The sequence below is a fragment of the Montipora capricornis genome, chromosome 4 (genome assembly GCF_036669925.1).
Source record: "Montipora capricornis isolate CH-2021 chromosome 4, ASM3666992v2, whole genome shotgun sequence".
NCBI lineage: Eukaryota > Metazoa > Cnidaria > Anthozoa > Scleractinia > Acroporidae > Montipora > Montipora capricornis.
Genome location: NC_090886.1, coordinates 20,983,841 through 20,999,387, shown reverse-complemented (window position 1 = coordinate 20,999,387; position 15,547 = coordinate 20,983,841). Strand labels below are relative to the sequence as shown.

General features: G+C 38.6%; 1 protein-coding gene across 1 annotated transcript; it reads right to left on the bottom strand.

Annotated features, from left to right (window-relative positions):
• Positions 1–97: 97 nt before the first annotated feature.
• On the bottom strand, positions 98–2,016 carry LOC138046272 (ATP-dependent DNA helicase RecQ-like). Its single transcript, XM_068892946.1, has 2 exons — positions 1,766–2,016; positions 98–1,370 (listed from the first exon to the last, which is right to left on the bottom strand). Exons 1-2 carry the CDS (start codon positions 2,014–2,016, stop codon positions 98–100), a joined length of 1,524 nt encoding a protein of 507 aa, XP_068749047.1.
• Between the last annotated feature and the right edge of the window lie 13,531 nt (positions 2,017–15,547).

The following is a 15,547-nucleotide window of genomic DNA, read 5'->3' as shown; positions in this document are numbered from 1 at the left end:
AGTTGGTTGGTAAAATCGTCTGGTGTTGGCCAGAGTAAAATATAAAAGTCTCGCTCTCAGGTGGGGAAGGGTTAAATTAATTTACTCACTTATGTTCTTAAAGGAAGTCGTCTTCCCAATCAGAAAGTTCTTCGAATGGTATATCTACAGTTGTGTCTTGCATGAGCAAGGGGCTGATCATGGACTCAGTCATGGATGAAACTTTATATTCAAAGTCCAGAGGCTGATAGTCTCCAAAACATTCATGCAAGATTTCAAGGACAATAACAGCCAATTTTGGAGACGACACAAAACAAGTCTGTAGGATATCTCTTGAAGTGAAGAGCCTATTGCAGTTGGCCACTATGGCCTCAATTACTTTGTCTGTAAACCCATGTGAGATTGCACCACTGTTATCAAATAAACACACTTTCGTTTGCCGGCCCAGGCTTAATTTCAGTTCAAAAAGTGCAGCTCGCAAGTAGTTCCTATCCTCCTCTGTGACAGTTCTGATTGGGCCAGTGTAAGCTTCCTCAACAGGGGGTTTATCAAAAACTGGAAGTGGTTCACTGCATGAACCATCACCACCACAATCACAGTTTTTGTGACACCAATTACAACAATTATGCCTAGGTGTGACACAGGTTTCATCACCAAAAGAGGAAAGAAGGGCTTTCCTGACACACTCTTTAGAGTCCAACACTTTGGTCATTTCCTTGTGACAGAGTGCTTTATGCTTTCCAAGATACACAACGATATTGTGTGCCTGTGTGACACCATCACGGCCTGCGCGTCCCGCCTCCTGCAAATGACTTACAAGATCTCTGGCAGGACCAAAATGGATGACATAAGTAACACTGGGGAAGTCAACCCCCATGCTCAGTGATGTGGTAGCAATCACGATTCGTGCTTGTCCAATACCACTTTCAAAAGAGGACTTAACTCTGTCCTTGAGTGTTTGAGGTGTCATAGAATAAAATACACCAATTAAACAACGTTCAGCAATGGGTGTTTCTCCATCAACATAGGCATTTTTACCAAGTTTTGTCAGAAGGTAACTTAGTACAAGTGCAATGTCATTCACTGTCTGACAAAAGATAATGCCATGTGGACAATGTTCCCTCTCTTTTTCCAGCATCTTCACAATCCAATTCAGACAATTCAACTCTTTGTCAGCTCGATTGACAGAAAATCTAATATTGTCCTTATTTGGACTAAGGACCACCTCATGAGGATTCCGCATTGATAGGTAGTTGATTAACCGTCTTCGCATTCCTCTATCAGCCGTTGCGGTTATGCATAGGACAGGAACTTCCACAAGAAATGATCGCATCTCATTGAGGCGTCCAAATGCTTCCCTGAACGCTTTTTTTCCTTTCTTCCCTATACCCCTGTTGAATTTAAAAGTACTTTATTTTCATAAATTTAAGAATATTTAAGAAACGGTTTTGTTAACTCCAACAAGTCAGTGGCAGCCACTTCCTGTCTCTTATGAGGCATTAGTCAGGGCTTAAATACTTAAGTATTGGCTGAGTCATTAGCCATTAGAGGTAAAGTATTATTATTACTTAATACCATCACGTCTGCAAAACGTTGTCCACGCCCCAAAATTGAGAAACATTTTAAATTTGTTTTCACACCAATGTTTCCTGGGGACCAGAACATATTTGATGTGGTCATATTTTCCCTCTTCCTTTTAGGCCGTCCAACACAACTTAATTTGAAATATTGAAAAAAATTGTTGTCCTTCTAGTGAGCCCATATTTTCCTTTACCTTACAGCTTACCATGTTTCAGTGGTGTGAGCCTCGTCTATTACTAGTGCGGCGGGGTTTTCAATATTCTGAATTTTTCCTTTTGATGAGAGCCATTGCTCGGCACTGCCGAACACCAATTCGGTATCAGTAGCCTTCGAAAGCGCTTCTTCGTCTGACAAATCTACTGCATGCATCCCAACCTTCTTCAACTTTCTTATCTGCTGGTCGCGAATTGACTCCAGAGGGCTGACAACTAAAACAGTACTTTTCTTGTCAAACATTCTTGGGATTAGTTGATAAATAATGCTCTTCCCTTAACCCGTTGGAAGAACTGCAAGAACATCTCGCTTTTCTACCACTAATTTCTCCAAACACTCTCTCTGCTCGTTTTTCAATGTTTGAATACCAAATAATTTAAGCGCATCGGCAAGGGAGGACTCGAAATCTCCTGGCATTGAATCTGGAAACTGACAAGTTAAGTGTTCATCGAAAATACAGAGACCGGAGGGAATGCCTTTTTGGCGGGAATTTTGAATTTGGCGGCAAAGGAAAACGGATCACATAACTCCACACAATAGAGACCGACCATGGCCGCGAGTTGCTGTGCAGCGTGTAAAGAAAGCTTGGGTGTAAGAGGCGGCGCCAAGTCTTCTTCAGTTCCTCTTTACAAACACAGGACGAGAAAAGAAATTATTGGCGAAGGTGGCCCAGTTCAAATTGTATCACTTCTTGAGGAGATTGGAATTTCAGTGACCCAATCTCGTCTGAAGGAGAATTCTTTGTGTAAGAAATGCGCGCGTAAAATTTCAAACTGTCACAAAACATACTTTGAAATCGTGAATGGGTTAAACAATGGGGCGGAAACAAGCAGCTGTTGCGTGGCTGACGAGAAAAGGCCCCTTCTCCTTGGATCGCCAACGGGTTCAACACCAGCTAAAAAACGCCTCAAAACATCGCTGGTGGAGAAGTCACATCGAGATAATGCGCGCTCAAAAAAATGCCTATTCAATACACCTACTGGTATTGTAGATGAAATTTGCAACATGATGTCTTTACCCGAGTGCCAGGAAGAAAAAAATGTCCCAATTGTTAAGGTGAGCTTTCTGCAATGGATTACAAGATTGACTAACGTTTCACTAATTATAAATGCATAGGATATCAACACCTCTGATAACATGCAATACACAATTGCAGCTTCTGATTGAGAATGTACGGCTAAATGACTGGCAGTTGCTAAGGAGCCTGAAAAAATCCAGGCTTGAACAGAACTCAAATTGCACACTGAGCTCCGGCTGATACATATTACACTGTAAGCCATCAGGTCTGGGAGCTGGTCACGATCAAGACGCGAAACAGTAATAGAAAGCGGAGTAGACTTCAAAAACCCTTAGCCCTCGATCGTTGCCACACTTTTTGTTTTTTGTTTATGTGTACAAGTGTTTCCCCTTTGGGCTTCCCAAACGTGCATCTGGCACGGCACTCCAAAATCGTGGCACGGTACCAATATTTGGAGTAGGTACGGTAGCGAGATTCAGAGGGCCGTGCCAGATCTTTGTGCTAGTGTAAAGTGGGCTTATCCGTTTCACTCAAACTGTACACGGTATACGAAAATGGTTGACATTTCTTATGACACTTAAATACACTATTTCATACTTTCATAAATCGTTTTTGACGAAAACTTGGTATTTTCTTAGATCTTTGTAGCCTATGGTTCATCAAATCGTGTAATTGAACATGAATGCAGGTGTGAAGAAGCCACCCTTGTTAAAAACCTCTGCCTGAAAGAGTACAAAGCGGCAGCCCATGCAGCTCTAAAACTGCCTACCTTACGACCACACTTGGCAGAAGCATTTGCACAAGAACTGAAGACGGAAATGAAAGAATACAAAGCCAAGAAAAATACTATATTCAAATATGAAAATCCGAAAAAGCTGCCCGAGTACTCCACTGAATCACTTATGAACGAAGCTAAGGAAACCATGCCTCTTCTCTATACTGTGATAACAGGATCTTCCAGGAAGAGCAAAGTCAATTATTTGAAGGAAAAAGAAGCACTCATCATTTCGTCATTTCTAAACACCTGGATTCCACGCTCGAACTTTGCTGCTGCAGAATTGGGAACAAGTTATGCGTCAATGAATCGCAGTTGTAAAACAAATGCAAGAAAGGGACCAGAGAAAGACTACAATTCCTACACAGAGTTCTTTGAACGCGAAACAGAAGCCCACGTTCTAGCTAGGTGGATGGAATTTTCAGGAATGGATGACACAGAAGGTAAGAACAAAACTCTCATTTGATAAACACCAACAATAATAATGATTATTTAAAACATCACTTGAAATAAAAACATAATATGAAGATTATCTATGAGTTACTAGATCTTTGATCTATCTATCTTGCAATAACCAAGAGTCTCACAACTCACTGTCAGTACTGACTGAAACAAACTGACCATTGTGGTAAAGGTATGTGATCTCGGCATGTCACTAAAGTTAACTGATTTGACCCACAAAAAATGCTGCAACACCGAATAAACAGGAGGTGGTTCAACATTGAAGAATATTTCTAAATAAATATTTTTTCAGGAACGCCAATGAAACTTTCAATACCACGTGATGCATGTCTTTGGGACTTGGACAGAAAATGCGCCTGGCTTCACAAGGAATGCTACCAGTTCCTTTGTAATGCACTGCAAACATCCACACAGCCATTTACAGAGCATGCGGTGGAGCTTGACAAAGGGAAGGGTTTCACTGCAGATTTCCTGGCTGCCCATATGACTTCCCATTGCATTCCTCTAGGAGGAGGTATTGACCAGCTTGTAAATGTACTGTATCAGAAGTGATGGGGATTGAAAACAATGCATATCTAACAACCATGTACATTTTATTTAAGCATGAAATAACCATTCACCCAACACTACATGTTGATGATGGAGGTGACAGAGATAGGGACAAGTTTGGCAACTACAAATGCCGCCATGAGAACTGCCAGTTTGTGTTTACTACAGATTCCACAAGAAAGAGGTAAAAGTAGTTGCAAACAGGCTGAATAATAAAGGGTCAGCTTTAATGGCACAGTTAACCCTTTAACTCCCGCTAGTGCCACTTATAGATTTTACTCTGTCTAATTCCAGACAATTTTACTCGTCAATGGGGAACCCCACGGGGCTGAGAGGGTTAACAACAGCTAGATTCACTCAAAAACTATGTCCCCATTAACCCTTTAACTCCCAATAGTGCCACTTATAGATTTTACTCTGTCTAACGCCAGACGATTTTACTCGTCAATGGGGAACCCCACGGGGCTGAAAGGGTTAACAGTGTTTTTGTTTAACCAGAATCAACCTAAACGAGAAACTTTTTGCAATAACTATAAAATACTTTGCATTGACTTTAACCACAGATGCAAAGAAAATCATTCTATTATAAAATTCCTTTTCTTAACATTTTTTATTTTTAAGACAACAGAGACAAAAAATTCAATGCTTGATACAAAATAACAATTGGGATGCTTGAAATAATTTATATTTTACAGGCATGAAGCTACAGAACATGGGTCTGAACAATTATTACCACTATCAACTGATGAAAGAACCACTGAGGGAAAAAGAGATTTTGTCTATAATTATCATAACAGTAGACTCCAATTTGGTTTTTTTTTTCTTAATTTAAATGATGCAATTAGGGAAGGCGATGCTGGAAGGCTGTTGGGATTTTTTAAGTTTGCTCTTTTGATAGAATATACTTACAAGCACACTAAATATGCGTACTTGTTGTTGCATTTTTTTGCAAAGATATTTGCTCTTCTTTAAAAAGAAGCAGCACTCCGCCTTCTAACTAACAGGTTTTTTAACAGCGACGGAAGCAAGGGAGGGAACAAGCCCCTTGACCTTGAGATGGAGCATCTCAAATTTTCATTAAAAATGGTCCTCAAATCCTTGCTTGGAAATGTCACTAAAAAGTCTGCACAGAGAGTTGCGTGATCCCTCGAAACTCTTGAAGAGATCATGGACAGCATCCGTGATGGCCTTCACCAAAAAAAGAAATCTGGTCATCATGGCACAAAAGACCCCCAACAGGCTGTCAATATTATACTGACTGACCTCATCAATGCACAAGTTTTCCATTATACACCAGGAAGATGTGGGTATCATTCTTTTAAGAACATGAAGGAAAACGTTGTGGACATTGACTTCAGGGATTTCTTTAAGTGGGCACATGGTCACTTTCACACCTGGAAGGGAATATATGAAAACCCTCTGAGAAATTAAATTGAAGTGCTAAAATTGACACATAGAAGAAGTTACTTTAATTTACTCATGACACCCCAATTCTGAAGAAATATGGTCTGCTCATTATTATACAGGTCACAGTCAGTTTATTACTATATATAAATATACAGGGGCACCCAACGTTAATTTTGGGAAAACATCTGTTCGGAAGACAATTAGAGATCTAGAAGTTTTGGAACATTTGTTGTAAAATGTCTTGCTCACCTGCCTGTCCTAGGATGTTCGAACATCTAAAAGATGGTATAATTGCCCATTTTTAACGAATTTTTACTCTAAAAGGGTCGCCTAGAATTTTCGGGAGCCTTTTTTCTGGCTCAAATTTTCGAAACAGTACGTTTTGGTCCCTATAATTTTCGGATCACTAGCCTTTCAGCTGGGAATTCCGAACAGATGAAAATTTTTTGGAGGATAAAAATATGCCTATATCTACCAAACTACCAAACTAGATACCAAACTACGTCCAACAATGCTATGTTTAAGTGGTTTTGAACACGAATGCGAGAACGGATTGATTGAGCACGGAAATTTAAATTGAAATAAGGAAAGGTTCAAGCATTTTGGCGTTTGGGTGTTAGGCAATAAATTAAGGAATAGAGCTCTAAGGAGAAATACGGTAGTGCCCAAAACACAAATGTTATGATTTCCTTAGTGATTTTTTTCGGTTGATATTTGCAGTGCATTCACAGGATTGCGCGCAGTTGAAGCAGGTTATTATAAGTTGTTGGATAGAGGAATACGAATGAACAAATTCAAATGGATTCGTGTACTTTTGTACAATTGGTCTTTCCTGAAACTTTCCACTTTGATCTCTCGGATGTGAGTTTTGAGTAAACTCAAATAGAAATATTGAGAAGCAATCTTGATTTATTGCCGTAGAAGCCAACGTGTACAAACAAACCATGCGAATAAACAGAATAAAACCATGACTGTAAACTTCATGAAACTTACGATTTTTTTAACATCTCCTCCTGTTGATATACACGTCCTTTGTCTGATCCAGGAAACCAATACACTTCCAGTGCCATTTGAAAGAACCAGTTCACCTGTTTCTCGGCCTTTCTTTCGCTATTTGGTTTTTAAAACAACAGGGAAGCGGTAAAGTGCGTTCGACCGAAAGGCCACAGAGCTTGCCAACCGAATCGCTAATTTCGCTCTTAATGAAGACTCTCCAGAGATTCAAACCCGACTCTGGACAAGCTATGAGATGTTTCAGATGGCATATCTCCATTTATACAAATAAAATCAAGTTACACCGTCCATGTCATTGTAAGAAAAAAAGGCAGCAAATTTCTTCGTATGCTAATGGCGGTCAGTCTCGAGGACTTTGCGAGAGCTGCGCGCAATCACTTTCAGCGTTTTCACTTCCGGCGTTTTAACAGCCAATCAGATCACGAGTTTGGTCGGCCAAAATTTGACCGACCAAACGGAATTCTTGAGAGACTTTTGGTCAGGCCCAATTTTAGCGAGCGACGACATAAGAGAACATAAGATCGAAGCTAAAAATGGGCCGGATCGCAGGTTATGTCACTTTCGATTTTGCAATTTACTTGAACGTAGCAAAAATCTCCCAAAATGTTTGTCGCTGATCGTAACTTTTTATATTCTATATTCACGGTTCAAAATTAATGTTGTTTTCATGTCGTAAATATTTTATTCTCGATCGACCGTTCGGGAAACTTCCTTCTGCTCTTTCTGAAAACTGTGTATCAATAGTTATTTGCTTTTTCATCAATATTTGTTTTGCATAAAGCAAGCTAACAAGATCTGTACCTTGCTGAGTTCGCATTTGTTAGAGTTAATAGTATTTTCGGTCCGATGCTTCTGTTTTATGAGGGAAATGTTGTCTTGGTCTCCCATCCAAACACTAACCCCGCCCGGCAGGGCTTAACTTCAGTGAACTTTAGTATTAGAAAGCTGTCAGATGCTCAGAGGGCACACTTGTGGTAAACAGAAGTTGTGGGGGAACTTGAAAATTATCAACATGTCAGCCCAGAAGCCAATGTTTCTCGCTTCTCCTTTATTTGTTGTTCTTCAGAGACTGGAATGCTGTATTTCAATACCACACAATTCAGTGCCTTCTGATTTTCTGTAGCACGTACCACAGGCAACCCAGTGTATGCTTCACAGAAGCATCTCGTTACTGGGTTGCCAACCCAGTCGGAATCTGTCTTTAATTTCGTCGTTTTTTTATTTTTCGTTTTCTTTTTTTTTTTTTTACTGGGTTGCCTTATAAGGCAAACCCAGTCGAGGTCTGCGTTTAGTTTGTTTGTTTTCTTTTTTTTTTTTTTGTTTTTTTTTTGTTTTTTTTTCCGTGTCGGTAAAAGTCTTGCCTGTCACTCCCCTGGTAAGTGGTGTCTTTGTGTATAGAGCCTTCTGCGCGTATTTTCTTAGGATCGAGAGGGTAGTGGAACTGCGTAGATTTCTCAGGTGGACACAGTAGAATCATTAACTTAGCGTGCAATGGCGTCGAAAGTCATGCAACGCGAATGGCGTTTTAGTGGATCCTTAAACAAAATATACCCTTATGGAGCTCAATAATGGAAAGTCAGTTGGATAAACTAGGCATGAATCTCAAAAGCGACGAGTACTGGACTTCCACAACAATCTATCGCCCGTCGAGACGAAATCAAAGTGAGCAGTATTTACCTGAAGTACATGGTAATTTGACACAATTGAGTTTCTTCGCCTCTAAGAGCAAATATGTTGTTTGTTTCAATAAAATTTTCGCTGGAAAAGGATTCTGTGGTATTTTCTGCCTTTGTGAATTATAAGATCATGTTGTGTATTGAATTTTCGAGCTTAAGGTTGAAATGTGATATGGGAGAAGTTTTTTAGTATTGCTCTGTAAGCAGGAAGGGTTCACAGGCCTGTTGGAAGCGTGCTTGAGTTTCAACAAAATGAGCCCCAAAATCAGTGAAAACTTGTGACGCAGATGAATAATAAAGTAGCTGCTATTTCCAAAATGATGGAATTACCTGGTGATAAATAACATCGTACGTGTCTTAGAGAGTAAATTTTGACTTTCCATAAACAAGAGTTGGGCGATTGTGATCTTTGTTTTGACTTCGCTCATTTCATTGTCAAACTTTATAACACTTGACAGAAAAAGAAACTTACAAAAACCCGGTATCTTGCCATCATTTGACACAGATGCTTCACTGTTTGGCGAGTAAACATGCCGCGGTAACTTAATCACGGCGCCCGCTGAATTCCGGCCATGTCACTTTCGATTTTGCAATTTACTTGAACGTAGCAAAAATTTTCCAAAATGTTTGTCGCTGATCGTAACTTTTTATATTCTATAGATCGTTTTCACGTGACGTCATCACCTTCCAAAATCTAAAACTAAAGATCCACCAAAGTTTTTATCCTCATCAGGCATAAGAGGCGGCATATCTATATCTGTTGACAATTTCACAGCTCAATAGCGTGCTTCGTTTGGAAACCAGAGCATTTTGAATTTCCGGATTATGTAGGTGCGTGACACAAAGCTACGATCAAGTTTGTTGAAAAATATATACTTATCTCATGATTTTGAGCCCTTTTAGAAGTTAGAGCATTAGGAAAAGTGCTTATGTAAATGCTTGTTTTTTCAGTAGTGATAATCAGTCGCCTAGATAGCCAAAGTCAGTTCCAGATGTTTACACTATTTTCCGGCCTGCGAAACATTTCGACGAATATCTGAAGTTTGGGGAAACGCAGAGGCCTAAAACTTGGACAAGTGTCTTATTTCTTTATCTTCTATAAGATAACACTCTCTTAGCGTTTTGCACTGGATAGTTTTTGATTTATTTTTTTTATTGCGTGACAGTGAAAACGATCTATATTCAAGGTTCAAAATTAATGTTGTTTTCATGTCGTAAATATTTTATTCTCGATCGACCGTCCGGGAAACTTCCTTCTGCTCTTTCTGAAAACTGTGTATCAATATTTATTTGCTTTTTCATCAATATTTGTTTTGCATAAAGCACGCTAACAGAATCTGTACCTTGCTGAGTTCGCATTTGTGAGCGTTAATAGTATTTTCGGTCAGATGTTTCTGTTTTTTATGAGGGGTTTATTGTTTTGGTCTCCCATCCCAACACTAACCCCGCGAAACAGGGCTTGACTTCAGTGAAGTTTAGTATTACAAAGTTTTCGGATGCTCATAGGGCACACTTGTGGTGAAAAGAAGTTGTGAGGGAACTTGAAAATTATCAACATGTCAGCCCAGAAGCCAATGTTTCTCGCTTCTCTTTTTTTTGGTATTCTTCAGAGACTGGAATGCTGTATTTCAATACCACACAATTCAGTGCCTTCTAATTTTCTGTAGCACGTAACACAGGCAAGCCAGTGTATGCTTCACAGAAGCATCTAGTTTATTTTTTTCCGTGTCGGTAAAAGTCCTGCCTGTCACTCCCCTGTTAAGTGGTGTCTTTGTGCATAGAGCCTTCTACGCGTATTTTCTTAGGATAGAGAGGGTAGTGGGAAATGCGTAGATTTCTCTGGTGGACACAGTAGAACGATTAACTTAACCGGCAATGGCGTCGAAAGTCATGTAACGCGAATGGCGTTTTAGTGGATCTTTGAACAAAATGTACCCTAATGAAGCTCAATAATGGCAAGCGAATTGGATACTGGACAAGACAGGCGGTCGAATGTTAGAAGCGACGAGTAATGGACTTGGACAACAATCTGTCGCCCGTCGAGCCGTAATCAAAGTGAGCTGTCTTCCTAACATTTTGCCAAGCGTGGTGTTTTGTACAACACTCAAACCAAATGAACAGTTCTCTGGTAACTCAGTGTGGGTTCAACAAAGACAGAGAAGGAATCCATATAGTGGATCTGTTATCTCAGTTGTCTCGCTATTTGTCAGATTTGTATTTACCTGTTCTCAACTCTGCACAGTCTTCCTGTATAACAATTGGAAATTTCACTAATGAGTCATTGACGTGAATGGCGTTTTAGTGGATCTTTAAACAAAATATACCCTCATGGAGCTCAAGAATGGATCGTCAATTGGATGAGCAAGACAGCGCTGAAAAATAATTATCTGGATTTTAAGAGACGAGTAATGGTCTTCGACAACAATTTCATTTTTCTCCTTTGGATATCAAGTGAGCCTTGTTTCTAATATTTTACTAACTTGGTATTATATAAAACACGGAAATCAAATAGCAATTTTTTTATGGATTTAACCATAGTTACTAACTATGATTTAACAAATTAACATTGAAGGAATCGAACACCTACAAGAATGCATCACAGTGTTTACTTAAGTCGCATCTTAGTTGTCTGACAATTTACATTTACTGGTATTTTGTACTCAACTCTGCAAAGGTGTAAAATATTTGGAAATGTGACAGTGAAAAATTACTTGAATGAAAGCTTGTTGTCTCTTTTGTGCTTTATTATTTACGGTCAAGGTTCTTTCGAAAAGGGTTGAATGTGAACTGTCAGAAATTTATTTAATTGCATATGCTTTGTGATTGTGTGTTTCGCTTGCACGCACGCAACTGAAATAGGAAGGGTTTCTTGCCTCTTATAGCAAATATGTTGCTTGTTTCAATAAATGTTTCGCTGGAAAATATTTCTGTGAAGTTTCTAGCTTTTGTAAATTTATCATGTTGTGTAATTTTCGAGCTTAGCATACATGCGTTGAAATGTGATACGGGGAGAGTTTTTGTGGTAACGCATAAGTCACGAAAATAAACAGGTCTGTTGAACAAAGGAGACTTTTGTCTGATTGGCTGTTGAAAATTGTAGTATCCAGTGTTCCAACCGCGCGCTGTTATATAAACAAAGATGGCTTTCGAAGCGGTGATTTCAACCTGTGCTTCTTCGATCGTCCTATATAGCTTCTGCCAGTTGAAGGTGGTCATTTATAGTTTACGTGACAGGGAAAGATTCTGCAAGGGGCATTTTAGTCGGCGGGAATTTTTCTTTCGTTACGCTTTTTGTAAGCAGCCCTTTTAGTCTGCTCGGGGAAGCAACGCCTCTGAAGTTGCTTCGAGTCAGCTTTTATACTTTTTAGCTTTATTTCTCCATTTAAGTGAACAACAAATGCTCAAAGTGCGAAAAGACCCGAGCAAAGGCCAGATTCCTTTGTTGGGAAGGGAGTACTATCTAACGTGGTTGCGAAATATATCCCTCGAGCTCGCAGGCTTCGATTTATCCAACTTGAATGCAGCGCTGGAAGGAAGTATGTCACTTCATTCACTTTCTTTCATTGATCGTTTAGAGTTATGAGATGTCCTCAGTCCTTTGAAAGAACATCTTATCTCAACAGATACGTCGACAGAAATTTAATACCAGCCGCTATTTTGTGTATGTGTCTGAGGCCAACCTGGTTCACTGCATTTATCTCATGTGCAAACACTCTCAAGATACACTACCTTAAAAATTTCAAGAAATTTCATTTAACGGAACCAAAACATTATTCTTAGATACATCAACTGATCATGAAGGCATGCTTGATAATATATGCTAAAATGAGTCAATAATGAAGTTCCAGTTTATTACTTTATTGGATAATTCTGTCCTTGAGCTATGGTAACTCCATGAAGTCTAGCCATAGTAATTATTCATTGTTTTCATCATTTATGCTACCAGCGAGTTATTCAAAAGTGATTTTGATGTTCTTAGGAAATCTATACAATAGTGACGAATGATGTGGTCACTGCCATCAGACTTGTAGGTTGTACTGAAATGAAATTTTCTGAATGAGTTCTCTTTGGGGAGGTAAAAATTTCACTTGACCATTTGTAGATGTAAAATTACACCCACATTAAATGTACAATTAAAATTGGGATGTCTGGAAATACATAAAGCAGGTCTTGTGTTCTGTGCAATGTTTAAAATTAAAAGGGCAATTAAAGGCAAAGCAGACTTTGTGATAGAACTCTGACACAATAAAAACTACTAATTAATTTTGATGTGGGCAGTTCATGCTCATTCATATTCATTGCTCACTTTTGTGGTAAGTTACTATCTCACTGCAGAGAATAAAGTAAATTTATCTAAATCAGGATGAAAATGAACAAAATGTGCAGCCATTGATCTTAAATGTTTTTAGTCTATTAATTAACCCATTGACCCCTGGGGGTTCCCTATTGATGAGTAAAATACTAAGTATGGCCGGTTTTGGCCAGTTTAGCGGTGAAAGGGATTTAATTATTAAATATAGTACATCAATAATATTACCGTATCAGTAATTGAGCCAGTATTAATAACTAATATGTCCCAATAAAATTTAATATTGATTCCAACAGTGTTAAGTAATTAATATACATTGATAAATTTAGGATGATGGAACATCATCACACACCATTTTGTGTTCATTAATTTTATTTTTTACTTCATTCTTGGTGTATGGCAACTTATAGTAACTGCAAAAAACTTGCAGAAGAAATTGAAGAGAAGGTATACCTGAATATTATGGCTGTTTTGTGTGTCAAAAAATTTAATTGACCTGGTTTTTGTTTATTTTTGCTGCCATTCCTTGCACACAGTCACATTTCTCATAAAACTTGAATGTGCAGACAAAAACTTGAATGTGCAGACAAAGGTAAAATAATTCACTGTACAAAGTTTAAAGAATTGTTATAGTTGTATTATTTATTAAAATGGGATTCCAAAAGCAGAAAGGTGCAAATAGTGACACACACACCCATGCAAGGCAAATATACATTATTTACAAATATAATGTATAATTACTTATCATGTAAATCATCATGAACAAAATTATTATACTTTACAATAATTACTTGTCATGTAAATGTTACTATACAGTTTGTAAATATCTTTAAAATTTCAATTACTACAGTTTCCCTCAAATTTAAAGTAAGAAATTTATCAAATCGAAAAGTGCAGTGCAAAGTTGTGGTAAGCAGGCATTTGTATTTGTAAATATTACTACACTAACGAAACATTTTTTAATTAAGTATATTTTTAATAGCTGGGACTAATATTTATTGCAATACAAGCAAGAGTCATATTTGCAGTACATTGCATTTAAGAATGCATTGCATCTGAATAATATGACCCAGAGTTGAATCAACGCACCACAAAGTGCCAAGTTTCGATGGAAATTAGGTTTACTTTCACAGGCCATTTTCGTGCGCCCTGCCACTTTTGAAGGAAAACTTTCAAAGCAGTTCCATTCTTCACAAATATGTGCTTTCCATACTAATGGCGATCGCTGGACGAAGACATATTTGCTGAGATTTGACCGAAAGTAACGTGAACACTGACGCTATTGTCTGATTTGGGGTAAGAAAATTTCAGTTGCGCGTCAAATATACACGGTTGTAGTTCACATTTCAAGAGGAGAAAAGACAAAAAAATGTCCAGAAGGTATGAAAATCACACATTAACAATACAGAGACTTTTGATGTCTTAGTCCAGAGAAAATAACACTTGATGGTGGAAAAAACAAGCACTGTTTTGTCGACAAAGAAAAGCCCTTTGGTAAACGAAGAAGTCGAAACGTCGGGGTTCAGTATTCGCTGTGCCACTTTTACCGGGAATATCTCTAGTCAAACCTTATCTTTGGCTCACAACATATCACCTGTTGACGGCTTTTCGTGGACCAACGTCGGAGACAAAAGTCCTGTACTCTTAATGACAGAGTTCGGTTTAAACAGAAAAAGCTATAAACCGATTGACATTTTGCAAAATGACTCTTTCGTCCGGATAGAATGTATTCGCTTCAAAGAGAGAACAAACGAAATTCTTCTGTCATGTTTTTCTGTTACTTACCTTAACTCCATTCATTGATTATTTTAAGCTGTGACATCCTTTGAGCGGATTACCAGCTCATTTACCAGTGACGCGCCATAAGCAAATCCCGTTAACCTGGCAAATTTGTTTTGCATTCACTTCAAGCGCGGGTATCCACGTGAAAAAACCACAGCGGAAAATTTTAATGCCGGTTCCAGTTACTTTAATACGTAACATAATTCAATATTGGGATTTGCACATTCAATCATGACCATACGAGTTGCAAATAGGCAAAAATTTTCCAACATCGCGCAATCCTTTGACTAGTCTGAGCACAACGCATCATTTTAAACCAGCCGATCTAAGCATGTTTCGTTTCATCCGAGATAAAGGACTTTCCCAAGTAGAAGGAATTGCCGAGGTCTTTCTAGCTTTTGTCCATCTTCTTTCGGTATTTGTACCACAAGTGCATAGATAGCATTGAAAGTGAATGCAATAAAAACTACAACTAGCGACAGCGTCGACATCTTTTCTTCCCGCGTTCTAAGACTGTCTCGAAGGTTTTCAACCAATCACAATGCAAATAAAATTGAATTGACCATTGATGATGCGCATGCGTGACATTAGTCCCCTTTGTTGGTCTGTTGGAAGCGTGCTTGAGTTTCAACAAAATGACCCCCAAAATCGGCAAAAGATTGTGACGCTGATGAATAATAAAGTAGCTGCTATTACCAAAACGATGGAATTACCTGGTGATAAATAACCTTGTCTTGGAGAGTAAATTTTATTTTCCAGAAACAATGGTCAACCCCTGAGAG

Excerpts from the sequence above, each read along its gene's own strand:
- LOC138046272 (XM_068892946.1), bottom strand. The coding sequence starts at position 2,016 with ATGTTTGACAAGAAAAGTACTGTTTTAGTTGTCAGCCCTCTGGAGTCA. Across the intron at positions 1,371-1,765 it reads GCTCACACCACTGAAACATG|GGGTATAGGGAAGAAAGGAA; the intron begins GTAAGCTGTAAG and ends TAAATTCAACAG.